General features: G+C 43.0%; 1 protein-coding gene across 2 annotated transcripts; it reads left to right on the forward strand.

Annotated features, from left to right (window-relative positions):
- The first annotated feature begins 891 nt into the window (after positions 1–891).
- On the forward strand, positions 892–13,682 carry LOC139369756 (lumican). Of its 2 annotated transcripts, XM_071109017.1 has the most exons (8): positions 913–1,019; positions 1,539–1,611; positions 2,006–2,218; positions 2,465–2,606; positions 2,963–3,287; positions 3,489–3,639; positions 3,933–4,099; positions 12,903–13,682. In XM_071109017.1, the coding sequence occupies exons 3-8, from the start codon at positions 2,025–2,027 to the stop codon at positions 13,052–13,054; spliced, it is 1,131 nt and encodes a 376-aa protein (XP_070965118.1). In that variant the 5' UTR covers positions 913–1,019; positions 1,539–1,611; positions 2,006–2,024; the 3' UTR covers positions 13,055–13,682. The 2 variants fall into 2 exon arrangements, with proteins under 2 accessions (XP_070965119.1, XP_070965118.1); XM_071109018.1 differs by lacking the exon at positions 1,539–1,611 and having other exon boundaries at positions 892–1,019.
- Positions 13,683–13,891: the final 209 nt, after the last annotated feature.

Raw genomic sequence — 13,891 nt, forward strand, 5'->3', positions numbered from 1 at the left:
TCCCTTTCTCCCTCAATCCCCCACAAGATCCCGCTCTTCCAGTCCCTCCCTCTCTCCAACCCTCCCTTCTACTCTCTGTCCCCACTGCCTCCCTCTTCTCGACACTCCTCCCTCTCCCTCCAGCTCTCCTACTGTGTTATTTTCTTTCTCTCTGTCCCCATAACTTTCAGCAGTAACCCTGGAATCTTTCCAGTGTACTCAGCTGAGATGCATCCCCAAATGCCCAAAAGATGCACCCACGCACACACACACACGCACACAGACAAAGCTTTGGGCTGTCGCCTGGATCATAATCACATTGGCCCTTTGCGTATTGATAAAGTACAGTGTGTGCATATAAAGGATTGACCAAAGACCATGTGATCCTGACGGCATGCAGCCTTTGAAAACTTTGCCAGATTATAATACAAACCCTATGCCCTGATATCAGACCTCTATTTTCCCTCATCCTTTTGATCCTTCTCCCCTCCCCCCACTCTCTCTTGTTTTTGAAGAACATGTTTCCACCAAATGTTGCAGGCTGAACAGTTACTATAGGGTGTTGTGTCTGAGTGGAATGAGGGAGAAAGGGAGAAGAGAAAGAGGGAGAGAGGGAAGAGAAGGAGAGGAGAAAGAGGGAGAGAGGGAAGAGAAGGAGAAGAAAAAGAGGGAGAGGGAAGAGAAGGAGAAGAGAAAGAGGGAGAGAGGGAGAAGAGAAAGAGGGAGAGAGGGAGAGAAGGAGAAAGGGTGAGAATGAAAGAGGGAAGAGAAGGAGAAGAGAAAGAGGGAGAGAGGGAGAAGAGAAAGCCGGGAGAGAGGAAAGAATATGGAGGATGTCTAAGGCCTGGGGTGTATGCCTTAGGAATGTATTTGGCAGTGGGTAAATACTGCAGGTAGCCTGAACACACACACGCTCACGCCCATTCAGTGCCACATGCTCATCTGTGCAGACAGTGAACCACTACTACTGTCTACTGCTACTGTACATGGAACCACAGCTCAGGAATACTAACAACCACAAACCTGAACCCATAAAGAAGGTATGTGTGCTTTGTCGGTTTCCTTCATGTACATGTGGTGTTTGTGAATGTTTTTGTGAGTGTTAAGTGAGATTTAGTGGAAAATAAATGCGTTGATTAATATACTGGCAAATGTATAATTGCAGTTACTGCAGGCTATACATGTCTGTATCTTATGTTGTTACTGACAGGCAGAATAATGTTGATGTGTATGACTGTGCTATAATCCAAACTGCCCCTACCTCAATGAGAGAAGTGTTTATCATGCGACTGTGAATGTGAATGTTACCATTCTGAAGTCCAGTTGACTTACAGTTTAAGGACACCCTGATGATGTAGTCTCTGTCATCTATGCGTGTGCATGCTTATTTTGTGTATTCGTATTTTGTCTGTGTGTGTGTGTGTGTGCCTGGCTGCCTGTGTGCGTGCGTGTGTCTGTGAATATGTGCATGTGTGACATTTTTGTCCACTGTGTATTATTAAGTTTGCAGCTGTGCATGTGGAAAAATATGGATACACATTCCTCTCTCTCCAACACAGATGTGTGTCTGCAACTTACAACAACAAATGGCAGGAGGGCAAACTCATACCTCAATTCCTCAGCTGTATTAAGGTATTAAGATGTTAATTAAGCAAAGAAAGTTAGTCGCTGTCTCACACTGTGACGTCACCCAGTCAACTGACTCTCCAGGAGTGACAAGTTACAGTAGCTTCTAGCTCTCAAAGTTTCTATGGCTCAGAGTGTTTCGAATTTTTGTGAAAAAGCCTTGAGGCCTATACGTAAAGCGCAATAAAGAGCAGTGAAACTAGAAAGAGCACTGTGTTTGGTTTCTTCTTTTTTCTCATCGAATTGTTGTGATCGAAACTTGTGTTTCGGATCCTGCGATGGAATTATCCAAGTAGCTGTGTTCAGGGCTGTGGTGTGGGTCGGGTCTGGTCCTTGCACTGGTTCTTTGTAATTTGTACATAGATAAACAATATATATCAACTATTATCACTATCCCCAGGTTGTCTTACAGTATCACCATGGCTGTACAAGTGTCGGTGCTGTCCCTAGTCCTCACTCTAGCCCTGGGCCTGATGCTGAGTGTCTGCAGGCCTGTGTGTGGCACCCCAGGGACAACCCAGGACCTGGACTATGGAGGGGTTCCTCTCTGGATCAACCGTCTTCTGGGGGAACCCTCTGTATTCAGTCTGAGGGGCCGAATGGACCGGGCATGGTACAAATAAAACATTGATACATTAATTTACTGTGACAAGAGTCTGAAGGTTGTGGTACTTTAAATCATTTATAAATGAAATGCCGAGAGTTGCTTTAGCTGGTGCTTCGGGATTGGGTAATGTTTAAACATCATTCAAAGGAAAGTTCACACACTTTGTGCTGGCAAAGTATCACATGTATTTCCTACTTTATTTACATATGTAATATCCGAGTAAAGACAGATATTTATCTTTGTGTGATCCAGGTACAGAGCCAACAACCCCCAGTCCTGCCCTGACCTGTGTGACTGTCCTATCCAGTGGCCCTCAGCTCTGTACTGTGACCACAGAGACCTGGGAGAGCTGCCGGACAGCATGCTTTACAATACACAATACCTGTTCCTGCAGGTAATACACACCACATGCAAGCACATGCACAAAGGGGTCTGAGACACCTGTCTGAAAGACTGCCAGGCACCACACGGTTCCTATACAGGTGTCGGATCTTAATTTGAGCCAATAATCCTGCAGCAAGAGAACATTTTAATTATTATGTATATTATAAGTCATGGACATTTTTTATAGGGGTTAGATACATTTTTCGTTAGAGCAAATCAAATATGACATTTTAAAGTGGAAATTACAAACTTTAGAAGCCTTATTAAACCTTGAATACACTGCTGTGCAGTAAAATTCTCAGCAACAAAATTAAGATCCTACATCTATAGGTAACACACAGTTTATGGGTGTGTGTGTTTTCTCAGGGCAACAAAATCTCGTCCCTGCCCTCCTCCTCTCTCACCAACTCCTCAGGACTCCGCTGGCTCATCCTGGATGATAACCGTCTGCAGACAGACGGGCTGCAGACCTCCACGCTGCAGAACCTGACCCAGCTCCAATACCTGTTCCTCAACCACAATAAGCTGACTGTCGTGCCCTCTGGCCTGCCCAGGAGCCTGCGGCAGCTCCGACTGGCACACAACCTCATCACCAGCATCTCCCCAGGAACCTTTGGGAACTTACATAATCTTACATTGCTGCTACTGCAGGGGAATAGGTTGAACGTGATTACAGAGACTGACTTCACAGGTAAGTGAAGTGAAGCTCTGCTTCCATTCTGAGATATTATATTTTATGCCAAAACATATGACACCTTTTCTGACATATGTTAAAAATAACATCCTCAAAGGTAACAGCTCTGAACATGCTTGTTCTGGTACCCTCTCTCCCATCCTCCCCCTCTCTCTCCCCCTCTTCCTCTCCTTCCACCTCTCCCTCCTTGCCCACCAGGCCTGGTGTCTCTTAACCTGTTGAGCCTGAGCGGGAACCTCTTCTCCTCCTTCCCCTCCCACCTTCCTCCCTCCATCCAGCAGCTCTATCTCTCCAACAACTCTCTGTCTGGCCTGGGGGAGGAAAGTCTACAGGGCTTCACTAATCTCAGGTAACACAAACACGTACAGATGCAAGCATGCAAACACACACACACACACACACACACACACACACACACACACACGCACACACACACACACACACACATTATTTCAGTCTGATATGCATCACACCTCTCTGATATTATCACAAATTGTGGTTATTTTGTTCTCTAATATTGAAAGTTACTCTGGATAAGGTGGCTTTAATGTAAATGTAGTGTGTGTGTGTGTGTGTGTGTGTGTGTGTGTGTGTGTGTGTGTGTGTGTGTGTGTGTGTGTGTGTGTGTGTGTGTGTGTGTAGGTACCTGCGTCTGCGCCGCTGTGGTCTAGTGAGCCCTTCCCTCCACCCCCAATCTTTCAACCTGTCTGCCCTTGTGGAGCTGGATCTCTCTTACAACAAGCTGACAACCATCCCCCTGGTTCCTCTCACACTACAGTACCTATACTTGGAGGCCAACCACATACAAGGTAAGACTACACATACACTCCCGTACACACGCACGAGCACGTGCACGCGCGCACACACACAATCTAAGGAGTGGAGAAAACATCTGTGAGGGGTTGACCAGGGGAGTAATATCCAGCCAGGTCACCCGTGAAACAAGTCAGTATTCGACGTCCATCCACGTCGAAGGACATAGGGAGATGATGTGGAAACCGGCCACTAGGGGTGTAAGCATCTTTTGTTCGAATCCAGCGATCTAAAGTTGTTTTGAGATTTTTGTTTTAAGCCTATCCCAAACCTTAAAACGTACCTTAACCATTCAGAGTTAATGCATAACCTCAAGATTTCGGAGTTAATGCTTCAACTTAACCCTAAACTTAAAATGTTGAGTTCATACCTAAACTTAACCTTAAACACTTCAAAATGTGACATTTGGAACAACTGCAGAATTTGACGTTCGAGAAACATGGATGAACGTCTAATTCTGACATGAGACTTTGAGAGCTAGATGGTAAGATCAGCCAAATATCACGCTCTTTCCATCTCTCTCTGAGAAAAACAATCCTTGTTGTGCCCACAAATATTTCCAAATGACGAAGCTGATCAAATTATGAACACCTGAATGCTTCTCTTGAACTGCAAATCAGCACATGAGGAGTGGATGTAACTTCCTGCCTCATCTTCAATAACAAACCTGTGAATCTCACAATTGGCCACTCGTTCGCTCAGCCGTGTCTCCTTGACAAAACACTGTTAGGATTCCTGGATTCCTGTTCTGGCTTGGATGTTTGGGCTACAGAGGGAGAGGGAAAGAGGGGGAGATAGTGAGAGAGGGAGAGAGAATGACAAGAGAGAAAAACAGAGGTAGAGGTACAGTGCCTTCAGAAAGTATTCACAGCCCTTAACTTTTTGTTCACATTTTGTTGTGTGACAGACCGAATTTAAAGTGGTTTACATGTGGATTTAGTGTCACTGGCATACACACAATACCCCCTAATCTCAATGTGGAATTAGGCTTTTAGACATTTTTACAAATTAATTTTAAAAATGGAAAGCTGAAATGACTTGAGTCAATAAGCATTCAAGCCCTTTGTTAAGGCAAGCCTAAATAACTTCAGGAATACAAATGTGTTTAAAAAGTCAGATAATAAGCAGTGGTGTAAAGTACTTAAGTAAAAATACTTTAAAGTACTACTTAAGTCGTTTTTTAGGGTTTCTGAACTTCACATGACTATTTATATTTTTGACAACGTTTACTTTCACGTCACTACATTCCTAAAGAAAATTATGTAATTTTCAATCCATACATTTTCCTGACACCCAAAAGTACTTGTTACATTTTGAATGCTTAGCAGGACATGAAAGTTGTCTAATTCACACAGAACATCCCTGGTCATCCCTACTGCCTCTGATTTGGCGGACTCACCAAACACACATGCTTCATTTATAATGATGTCTGAGTGATGGAGTGTGCCCCTGGCTATCCATAATTTAAAAAATAAGAACATGATACCGTCTGGTTTGCTTTATATAAGGAATTCAAAATTATTATACTTTTACTTTTGATACTTAAGTATATTTTAAACCAAGTAGTATACTCAAGTAGTATTTTAGTGGGTGACTTTCACTTTCATTTTTTTTAAAAACTTTTACTTTTAATCAAGTATGACAATTGGGTACTTTTTCCACCACTGATAATAAGTTGCTTGACTAACTGTGCTCAATAATGGTTTTAAGAAGATGTTTAAGTGACCACCCCTATCTCTGTACCCCACACAAACAATTATCTGTAAGGTCCTTCAGTCAAGCAGTGAAGCACAATTTCAAAGACAAAGAACAGGGAGGTTTTCCAATGTCTTGCAAAGAATGGCACCTATTGGTAGATGGCAACATTTAAAAACAGAGAGTAAGGGGGTTTCCATTGACCCAGGTTTATGTGTAATGGAGACGGCAGATATACAGTGCCTTGCGAAAGTATTCGGCCCCCTTGAACTTTGCGACCTTTTGCCACATTACAGGCTTCAAACATAAAGATATAAAACTGTATTTTTTTGTGAAGAATCAACAACAAGTGGGACACAATCATGAAGTGGAACGACATTTATTGGATATTTCAAACGTTTTTAACAAATCAAAAACTGAAAAATTGGGCGTGCAAAATTATTCAGCCCCTTAAGTTAATACTTTGTAGCGCCACCTTTTGCTGCGATTACAGCTGTAAGTCGCTTGGGGTATGTCTCTATCAGTTTTGCACATCGAGAGACTGACATTTTTTCCTATTCCTCCTTGCAAAACAGCTTGAGCTCAGTGAGGTTGGATGGAGAGCATTTGTGAACAGCAGTTTTCAGTTCTTTCCACAGATTCTCGATTGGATTCAGGTCTGGACTTTGACTTGGCCATTCTAACACCTGGATATGTTTATTTTTGAACCATTCCATTGTAGATTTTGCTTTATGTTTTGGATCATTGTCTTGTTGGAAGACAAATCTCCGTCCCAGTCTCAGGTCTTTTGCAGACTCCATCAGGTTTTCTTCCAGAATGGTCCTGTATTTGGCTCTATCCATCTTCCCATCAATTTTAACCATCTTCCCTGTCCCTGCTGAAGAAAATCAGGCCCAAACCATGATGCTGCCACCACCATGTTTGACAGTGGGGATGGTGTGTTCAGTGTGATGAGCTGTGTTGCTTTTACGCCAAACATAACGTTTTGCATTGTTGCCAAAAAGTTCCATTTTGGTTTCATCTGACCCGAGCACCTTCTTCCACATGTTTGGTGTGTCTCCCAGGTGGCTTGTGGCAAACTTTAAACAACACTTTTTATAGATATCTTTAAGAAATGGCTTTCTTCTTGCCACTCTTCCATAAAGGCCAGATTTGTGCAATATACAACTGATTGTTGTCCTATGGACAGAGTCTCCCACCTCAGCTGTAGATCTCTGCAGTTCATCCAGAGTGATCATGGGCCTCTTGGCTGAATCTCTGATCAGTCTTCTCCTTGTATCAGCTGAAAGTTTAGAGGGACGGCCAGGTCTTGGTAGATTTGCAGTGGTCTGATACTCCTTCCATTTCAATATTATCGCTTGCACAGTGCTCCTTGGGATGTTTAAAGCTTGGGAAATCTTTTTCTATCCAAATCCGGCTTTAAACTTCTTCACAACAGTATCTCGGACCTGCCTGGTGTGTTCCTTGTTCTTCATGATGCTCTCTGCGCTTTTAGCGGACCTCTGAGACTATCACAGTGCAGGTGCATTTATACGGAGACTTGATTACACACAGGTGGATTGTATTTATCATCATTAGTCATTTAGGTCAACATTGGATCATTCAGAGATCCTCACTGAACTTCTGGAGAGAGTTTGCTGCACTGAAAGTAAAGGGGCTGAATAATTTTGCACGCCCAATTTTTCAGTTTTGGATTTGTTAAAAAAGTTTGAAATATCCAATAAATGTCGTTCCACTTCATGATTGTGTCCCACTTGTTGTTGATTCTTCACAAAAAAATACAGTTTTATATCTTTATGTTTGAAGCCTGAAATGTGGCAAAAGGTCGCAAAGTTCAAGGGGGCCGAATACTTTCGCAAGGCACTGTAGGTGAGCATTTTCTAAAGATCAACAACATTTGTATCCATTCGACAGGGGTGGATGTTTCTTTTGTCAAACTTTCTTTATTAAGACAAATGATGATGGAAACTGTGTTTTTCGATTAAATGATGATTGCCAAATAATTTTGAAGATACATGCGGCACGTGATGTCATCACAAGCTCCACTCCACATTTCATTCTAAAATGCCTGCTAAATCCATTTTTTAACTATCAAAATAATGTTTCTTTGCAGGATCCTTGTCCTGACTTTCAAGAATGGTTGAATTGCTTCAAATTGCTTTTCTGGTTGGCTGGATGCAAGTTTCACCATCCAATTATTTACCGTGCAAGTTTCACAATGGCACGGTCGCGTGGCAATATTGTGGCACATTATATTGCACACTAGTCTATTCTTGAATTCATTAATGCGCAACTTGCCTAAATGGGTAGTGGAAACACTACAGTTTGATTCAACATCATTACATCCAGCTGTGACATTGTTACATCCAGCTGTTTATATCGACACAAGATAGATAAATGGAAATACACCCTAGCAGGCACTTGTCACATTTATTTTCCATGCAAGCTATCTAAATGTCAACAAAAAAAGTCAAGGGACAAGTTCATGGAAACATACTGTATCTCCTGAATGTCCCTTTGAGCATGGTGAAGTTATTATTGCACTCTGGAGGGTGTATTAATACACCCAGTCACTACAAAGATACAGGCATCCTTCCTAACTCAGTTTACGGAGAGGAGGAAAACCACTCAGGGGTTTCACCATGAATCAAATCAAATCAAATTTATTTATATAGCCCTTCGTACATCAGCTGATATCTCAAAGTGCTGTACAGAAACCCAGCCTAAAACCCCAAACAGCAAGCAATGCAGGTGTAGAAGCACGGTGGCTAGGAAAAACTCCCTAGAAAGGCCAAAACCTAGGAAGAAACCTAGAGAGGAACCAGGCTATGTGGGGTGGCCAGTCCTCTTCTGGCTGTGCCGGGTGGAGATTATAACAAAACATGGTCAAGATGTTCAAATGTTCATAGATGACCAGCATGGTCGAATAATAATAAGGCAGAATAGTTGAAACTGGAGCAGCAGCACAGTCAGGTGGACTGGGGACAGCAAGGAGTCATCATGTCAGGTATTCCTGGGGCATGGTCCTAGGGCTCAGGTCCTCCGAGAGAGAGAAAGAAAGAGAGAATTAGAGAGAGCATATGTGGGATGGCCAGTCCTCTTCTGGCTGTGCCGGGTGGAGATTATAACAGAACATGGCCAAGATGTTCAAATGTTCATAAATGACCAGCATGGTCAAATACTAATAAGGCAGAACAGTTGAAACTGGAGCAGCAGCACAGCCAGGTGGACTGGGGACAGCAAGGAGTCATCATGTCAGGTAGTCCTGGGGCATGGTCCTAGGGCTCAGGTCCTCCGAGAGAGAGAAAGAGAGAAGGAGAGAATTAGAGAACGCACACTTAGATTCACACAGGACACCGAATAGGACAGGAGAAGAACTCCAGATATAACAAACTGACCCTAGCCCCCCGACACATAAACTACTGCAGCATAAATACTGGAGGCTGAGACAGGAGGGGTCAGGAGACACTGTGGCCCACTCTGAGGACACCCCCGGACAGGGCCAAACAGGAAGGATATAACCCCACCCACTTTGCCAAAGCACAGCCCCCACACCACTAGAGGGATATCTTCAACCACCAACTTACCATCCTGAGACAAGGCTGAGTATAGCCCACAAAGACCTCCGCCACGGCACAACCCAAGGGGGGGGGGGGGGGGGGCGCCAACCCAGACAGGATGACCACATCAGTGACTCAACCCACTCAGGTGACGCACCCCCTCCAGGGACGGCATGAGAGAGCCCCAGTAAAGCCAGTGACTCAGCCCCTGTAATAGGGTTAGAGGCAGAGAATCCCAGTGGAAAGAGGGGAACCGGCCAGGCAGAGACAGCAAGGGCGGTTCGTTGCTCCAGAGCCTTTCCGTTCACCCTCCCACTCCTGGGCCAGACTACACTCAATCATATGACCCACTGAAGAGATGAGTCTTCAGTAGAGACTTAAAGGTTGAGACCGAGTTTGCGTCTCTGACATGGGTAGGCAGACCGTTCCATAAAAATGGAGCTCTATAGGAGAAAGCCCTGCCTCCAGCTGTTTGCTTAGAAATTCTAGGGACAATTAGGAGGCCTGCGTCTTGTGACCGTCGCGTATGTGTAGGTATGTACGGCAGGACCAAATCAGAGAGATAGGTAGGAGCAAGCCCATGTAATGCTTTGTAGGTTAGCAGTAAAACCTTGAAATCAGCCCTTGCTTTGACAGGAAGCCAGTGTAGAGAGGCTAGCACTGGAGTAATATGATCAAATTTTTTGGTTCTAGTCAGGATTCTAGCAGCCGTATTTAGCACTAACTGAAGTTTATTTAGTGCTTTATCCGGGTAGCCGGAAAGTAGAGCATCGCAGTAGTCTAACCTGGAAGTGACAAAAGCATGGATTAATTTTTCTGCATCATTTTTGGACAGAAAGTTTCTGATTTTTGCAATGTTACGTAGATGGAAAAAAGCTGTCCTTGAAATGGTCTTGATATGTTCTTCAAAAGAGAGATCAGGGTCCAGAGTAACGCCGAGGTCCTTCACAGTTTTATTTGAGACGACTGTACAACCATTAAGATTAATTGTCAGATTCAACAGAAGATCTCTTTGTTTCTTGGGACCTAGAACAAGCATCTCTGTTTTGTCCGAGTTTAAAAGTAGAAAGTTTGCAGCCATCCACTTCCTTATGTCTGAAACACATTCTTCTAGCAAGGGCAATTTTGGGGCTTCACCATGTTTAATTGAAATGTACAGCTGTGTGTCATCCGCATAGCAGTGAAAGTTAACATTATGTTTTCGAATAACATCCTCAAGAGGTAAAATATATAGTGAAAACAATAGTGGTCCTTAAACGGAACCTTGAGGAACACCGAAATTTACAGTTGATTTGTCAGAGGACAAACCATTCACAGAGACAAACTGATATCTTTTCCGACAGATAAGATCTAAACCAGGCCAGAACTTGTGCGTGTAGACCAATTTGGGTTTCCAATCTCTCCAAAAGAATGTGGTGATCGATGGTATCAAAAGCAGCACTAAGGTCTAGGAGCACGAGGACAGATGCAGAGCCTCGGTCCGATGCCATTAAAATGTCATTTACCACCTTCACAAGTGCCGTCTCAGTGCTATGATGGGGTCTAAAACCAGACTGAAGCATTTCGTATACATTGTTTGTCTTCAGGAAGGCAGTGAGTTGTTGCGCAACAGCCTTTTCTAAAATTTTTGAGAGGAATGGAAGATTCGATATAGGCCGATAGTTTTTTATATTTTCTGGGTCAAGGTTTGGCTTTTTCAAGAGAGGCTTGAGGCCATGAGGCCAAACTATACACTAGAGTTACTTACCAAGGTGATATTGAATGTTCCTGAGTGGCCTAGTTACAGTTTTGACTTAATTCGGCTTGAAAATCTATGCCAAGACTTGAAAATGTCTGTCTAGCAAAGATCAACCACCAACTTGACAGAGCTTGAAGATTTTTTAAAGATTGTACAATCCAGGTTTGCAAAGCTCTTAGAGACTTACACGGAACCCAAACCGGCTGCTCGCGTGCTCCATCATGCGTAAATGTATTTTGTCCCAACCACACTAAACGCGATCACGACCCGCAGGTTAAAATATCAAAACAAAATCTCAACCAATTACATTAATTTGGGGACAGGTCAAAAAGCATTAAATATTTATGGCAATATATCTAGCTAGCTTGCACTTGCTAGATAATTTGTCCTATTTAGCTTGCTTGCTGTTGCTATCTAATTTGTCCTGGGACATAAACATTGAGTTGTTATTTTACCTGAAATGCACAAGTTCCTCTACTCCAAAAATTAATCCACACATAAAACGGTCAACCAAATCGTTTCTTGTCATCTCTCCTCCTTTCAGGCTTTTTCTTCTCTTGATTTTATATTGCGATTGGCAACTTTCATAAATTAGGTGCATTACCACCATCTACCTCATTCGTCTTTCAGTCACCCATGTGGGTATAACCGATGAGGAGATGGCACACGGGTACCTGCTTCTATAAACCAATGAGGAGATGGGAGTGTCAGGACTTGCAGTGCGATCTGCGTCACAATTAGAACTGACTTCTAAGCCCTTGGCAACGCAGACGCTCGTTGGCGCGCGCAAGCAGTGTTGGTGCAATAATTGATTAATATAGATTTCTACATTTATTTTGCAACGCTCGCGCATGCGATGCGGGCGCTGTAGTCAAGGTATTACTCAGAAAGACAGCTTCCAAAGGTGATTCTAACATGTATTCACTCAAGAGGTTGAATACTACTTTAAGTAATTTAATTTCCATTAATAAATTTTTTTAAATGTTCTTCAACTTTGACATTACAGAGTATGTTTAAGTCAATCATTGACAAAAAATGGCACTTGGTAACACAACAAAATGTGGAAAAAGTCAAGGGTGTGAAAACGTTCTGTAGGCACTGTAGAGGAACAGACAGAGAGGCGGGGTTAGAGACACAGAAATAAAAAGAGAGCGAGAAAGCAAGAGAAATAAAGATGGAGTGTGAGCTTGTTTTCCGCAAGGCTCTCCAGGAGACATGAGTCAGCACTATAACCTGGTATGTGTGTCTGGTCTGGTCTGACAGAGAGCTAAACACAAGACATTCACCGAGAGAAAAACACTCACCTCACTGTCTAGCATCCCGACAGCTAGCTACTGTTGTCTACCCTCTGCCAAACGTACCCTTCTGCCAATAGCTATAGGCAGGAACAGGAGGTAGAGAGGAGATTATGTTTTCTCTCCTCCTCTTTTTTAAGATAGCTGTAGCTGCTTTTTGGATTTGGCATCAACTACTGTAGCATGTTGTGGTTTCTGCTCCTAATAGAATAGGATACTGTAGCTGTATCCAGCTTCTGATCAGGCAAATCCACCTCATACAGTCTGCCATTTCAGGAACAATGATGGCAGTACACTCAAAATACTGTGACAACTCTCAATTGGAGGAACTGGGTTTAAGTTATGTTCACGTATTGTAAAAATATACTTTGTGAAGTAAGAGTATATGAGTGGGAATGTCATTACTGGGTATAGGGTGTGAGTGCATGTAAAAACCATACTGTCCTCTGTTCTCTTTGTCCTCTATCCTTTATATTCTCTCTGTCCTCGCTCTGCTCTTTGTCCTCTGCAGAGTTTAACATCTCTAGTTTCTGTCGGGAGGTGGGTCCTCTGTCGTACTCCAGGATGAGGATCCTTCGTCTGGACGGGAACAAGATGTCCTATCATCTACTACCACCTGAATGGGTCTACTGCCTCCGAGTCCTGCACCACATATACATCTAACCCTGACCTCGTACCTCTAACCCCCCTGACCCTGCCACAACCCTGCTTTGAAGCTTACCTGGAATGATTCTGTCAAGATTCCACAGGTCCGAACATTCAGAAATGAACACACACACACACATGCACACAAGTACGTCATTCAAACGCACATCCTTCAAACACACATCACTCATGCCCACTCGGACGCACGTTTGGAAACACACAAACGCAAGCAAGCGCGTACATGCTCTCAGAACAGGTCTTCAATACTCAATACATTTATTTTTTTGTTATTTTTTTTATCCTCCAGGAGTAGAGCTGAGTCTCATTTAATGTTGTTTTGCTAGTCTCACTGTAACCGCTTCATACTGTAACACAGTCTGATCAGTGTATGAAGCACGTATTCATTAAAATCAAACATCACCCACCAAGGCTTGTTAATACATTACAGTACTGTAGAGTCAACTTGGAGTTGAACTGATCCAACACACACGTGTTAATGCGCACATTGTATGCGTTTTGTTACTGTAACGTTTTACAATATCGTCAATGTTTTGCTAAAGGTCAAATGATGTGCTTTATTGGATGTATGAATGTAACACATTGTTTTTGCATATGAACAGAACAATAAAATTTACACCATTATCAATTGTTTTTACTGTGTTTTTACTAGTGATGTAGACATGAAATACTATCTGTTTCATATAACACAAAACCTTTGTCAATCCAGTGCGTTGGTCTCTATAAACCTAGATTGGTCTCATTAGGCTAGATCCTGTTCCTGTTTGCTCTATGGGTAGCTAGCGCTCTGTATGAGAGACACAAAAACATACCTTCACTATGAACACAGCCCATAAC

Source organism: Oncorhynchus clarkii, chromosome 17 (assembly GCF_045791955.1).
Source record: "Oncorhynchus clarkii lewisi isolate Uvic-CL-2024 chromosome 17, UVic_Ocla_1.0, whole genome shotgun sequence".
Lineage (NCBI taxonomy): Eukaryota > Metazoa > Chordata > Actinopteri > Salmoniformes > Salmonidae > Oncorhynchus > Oncorhynchus clarkii.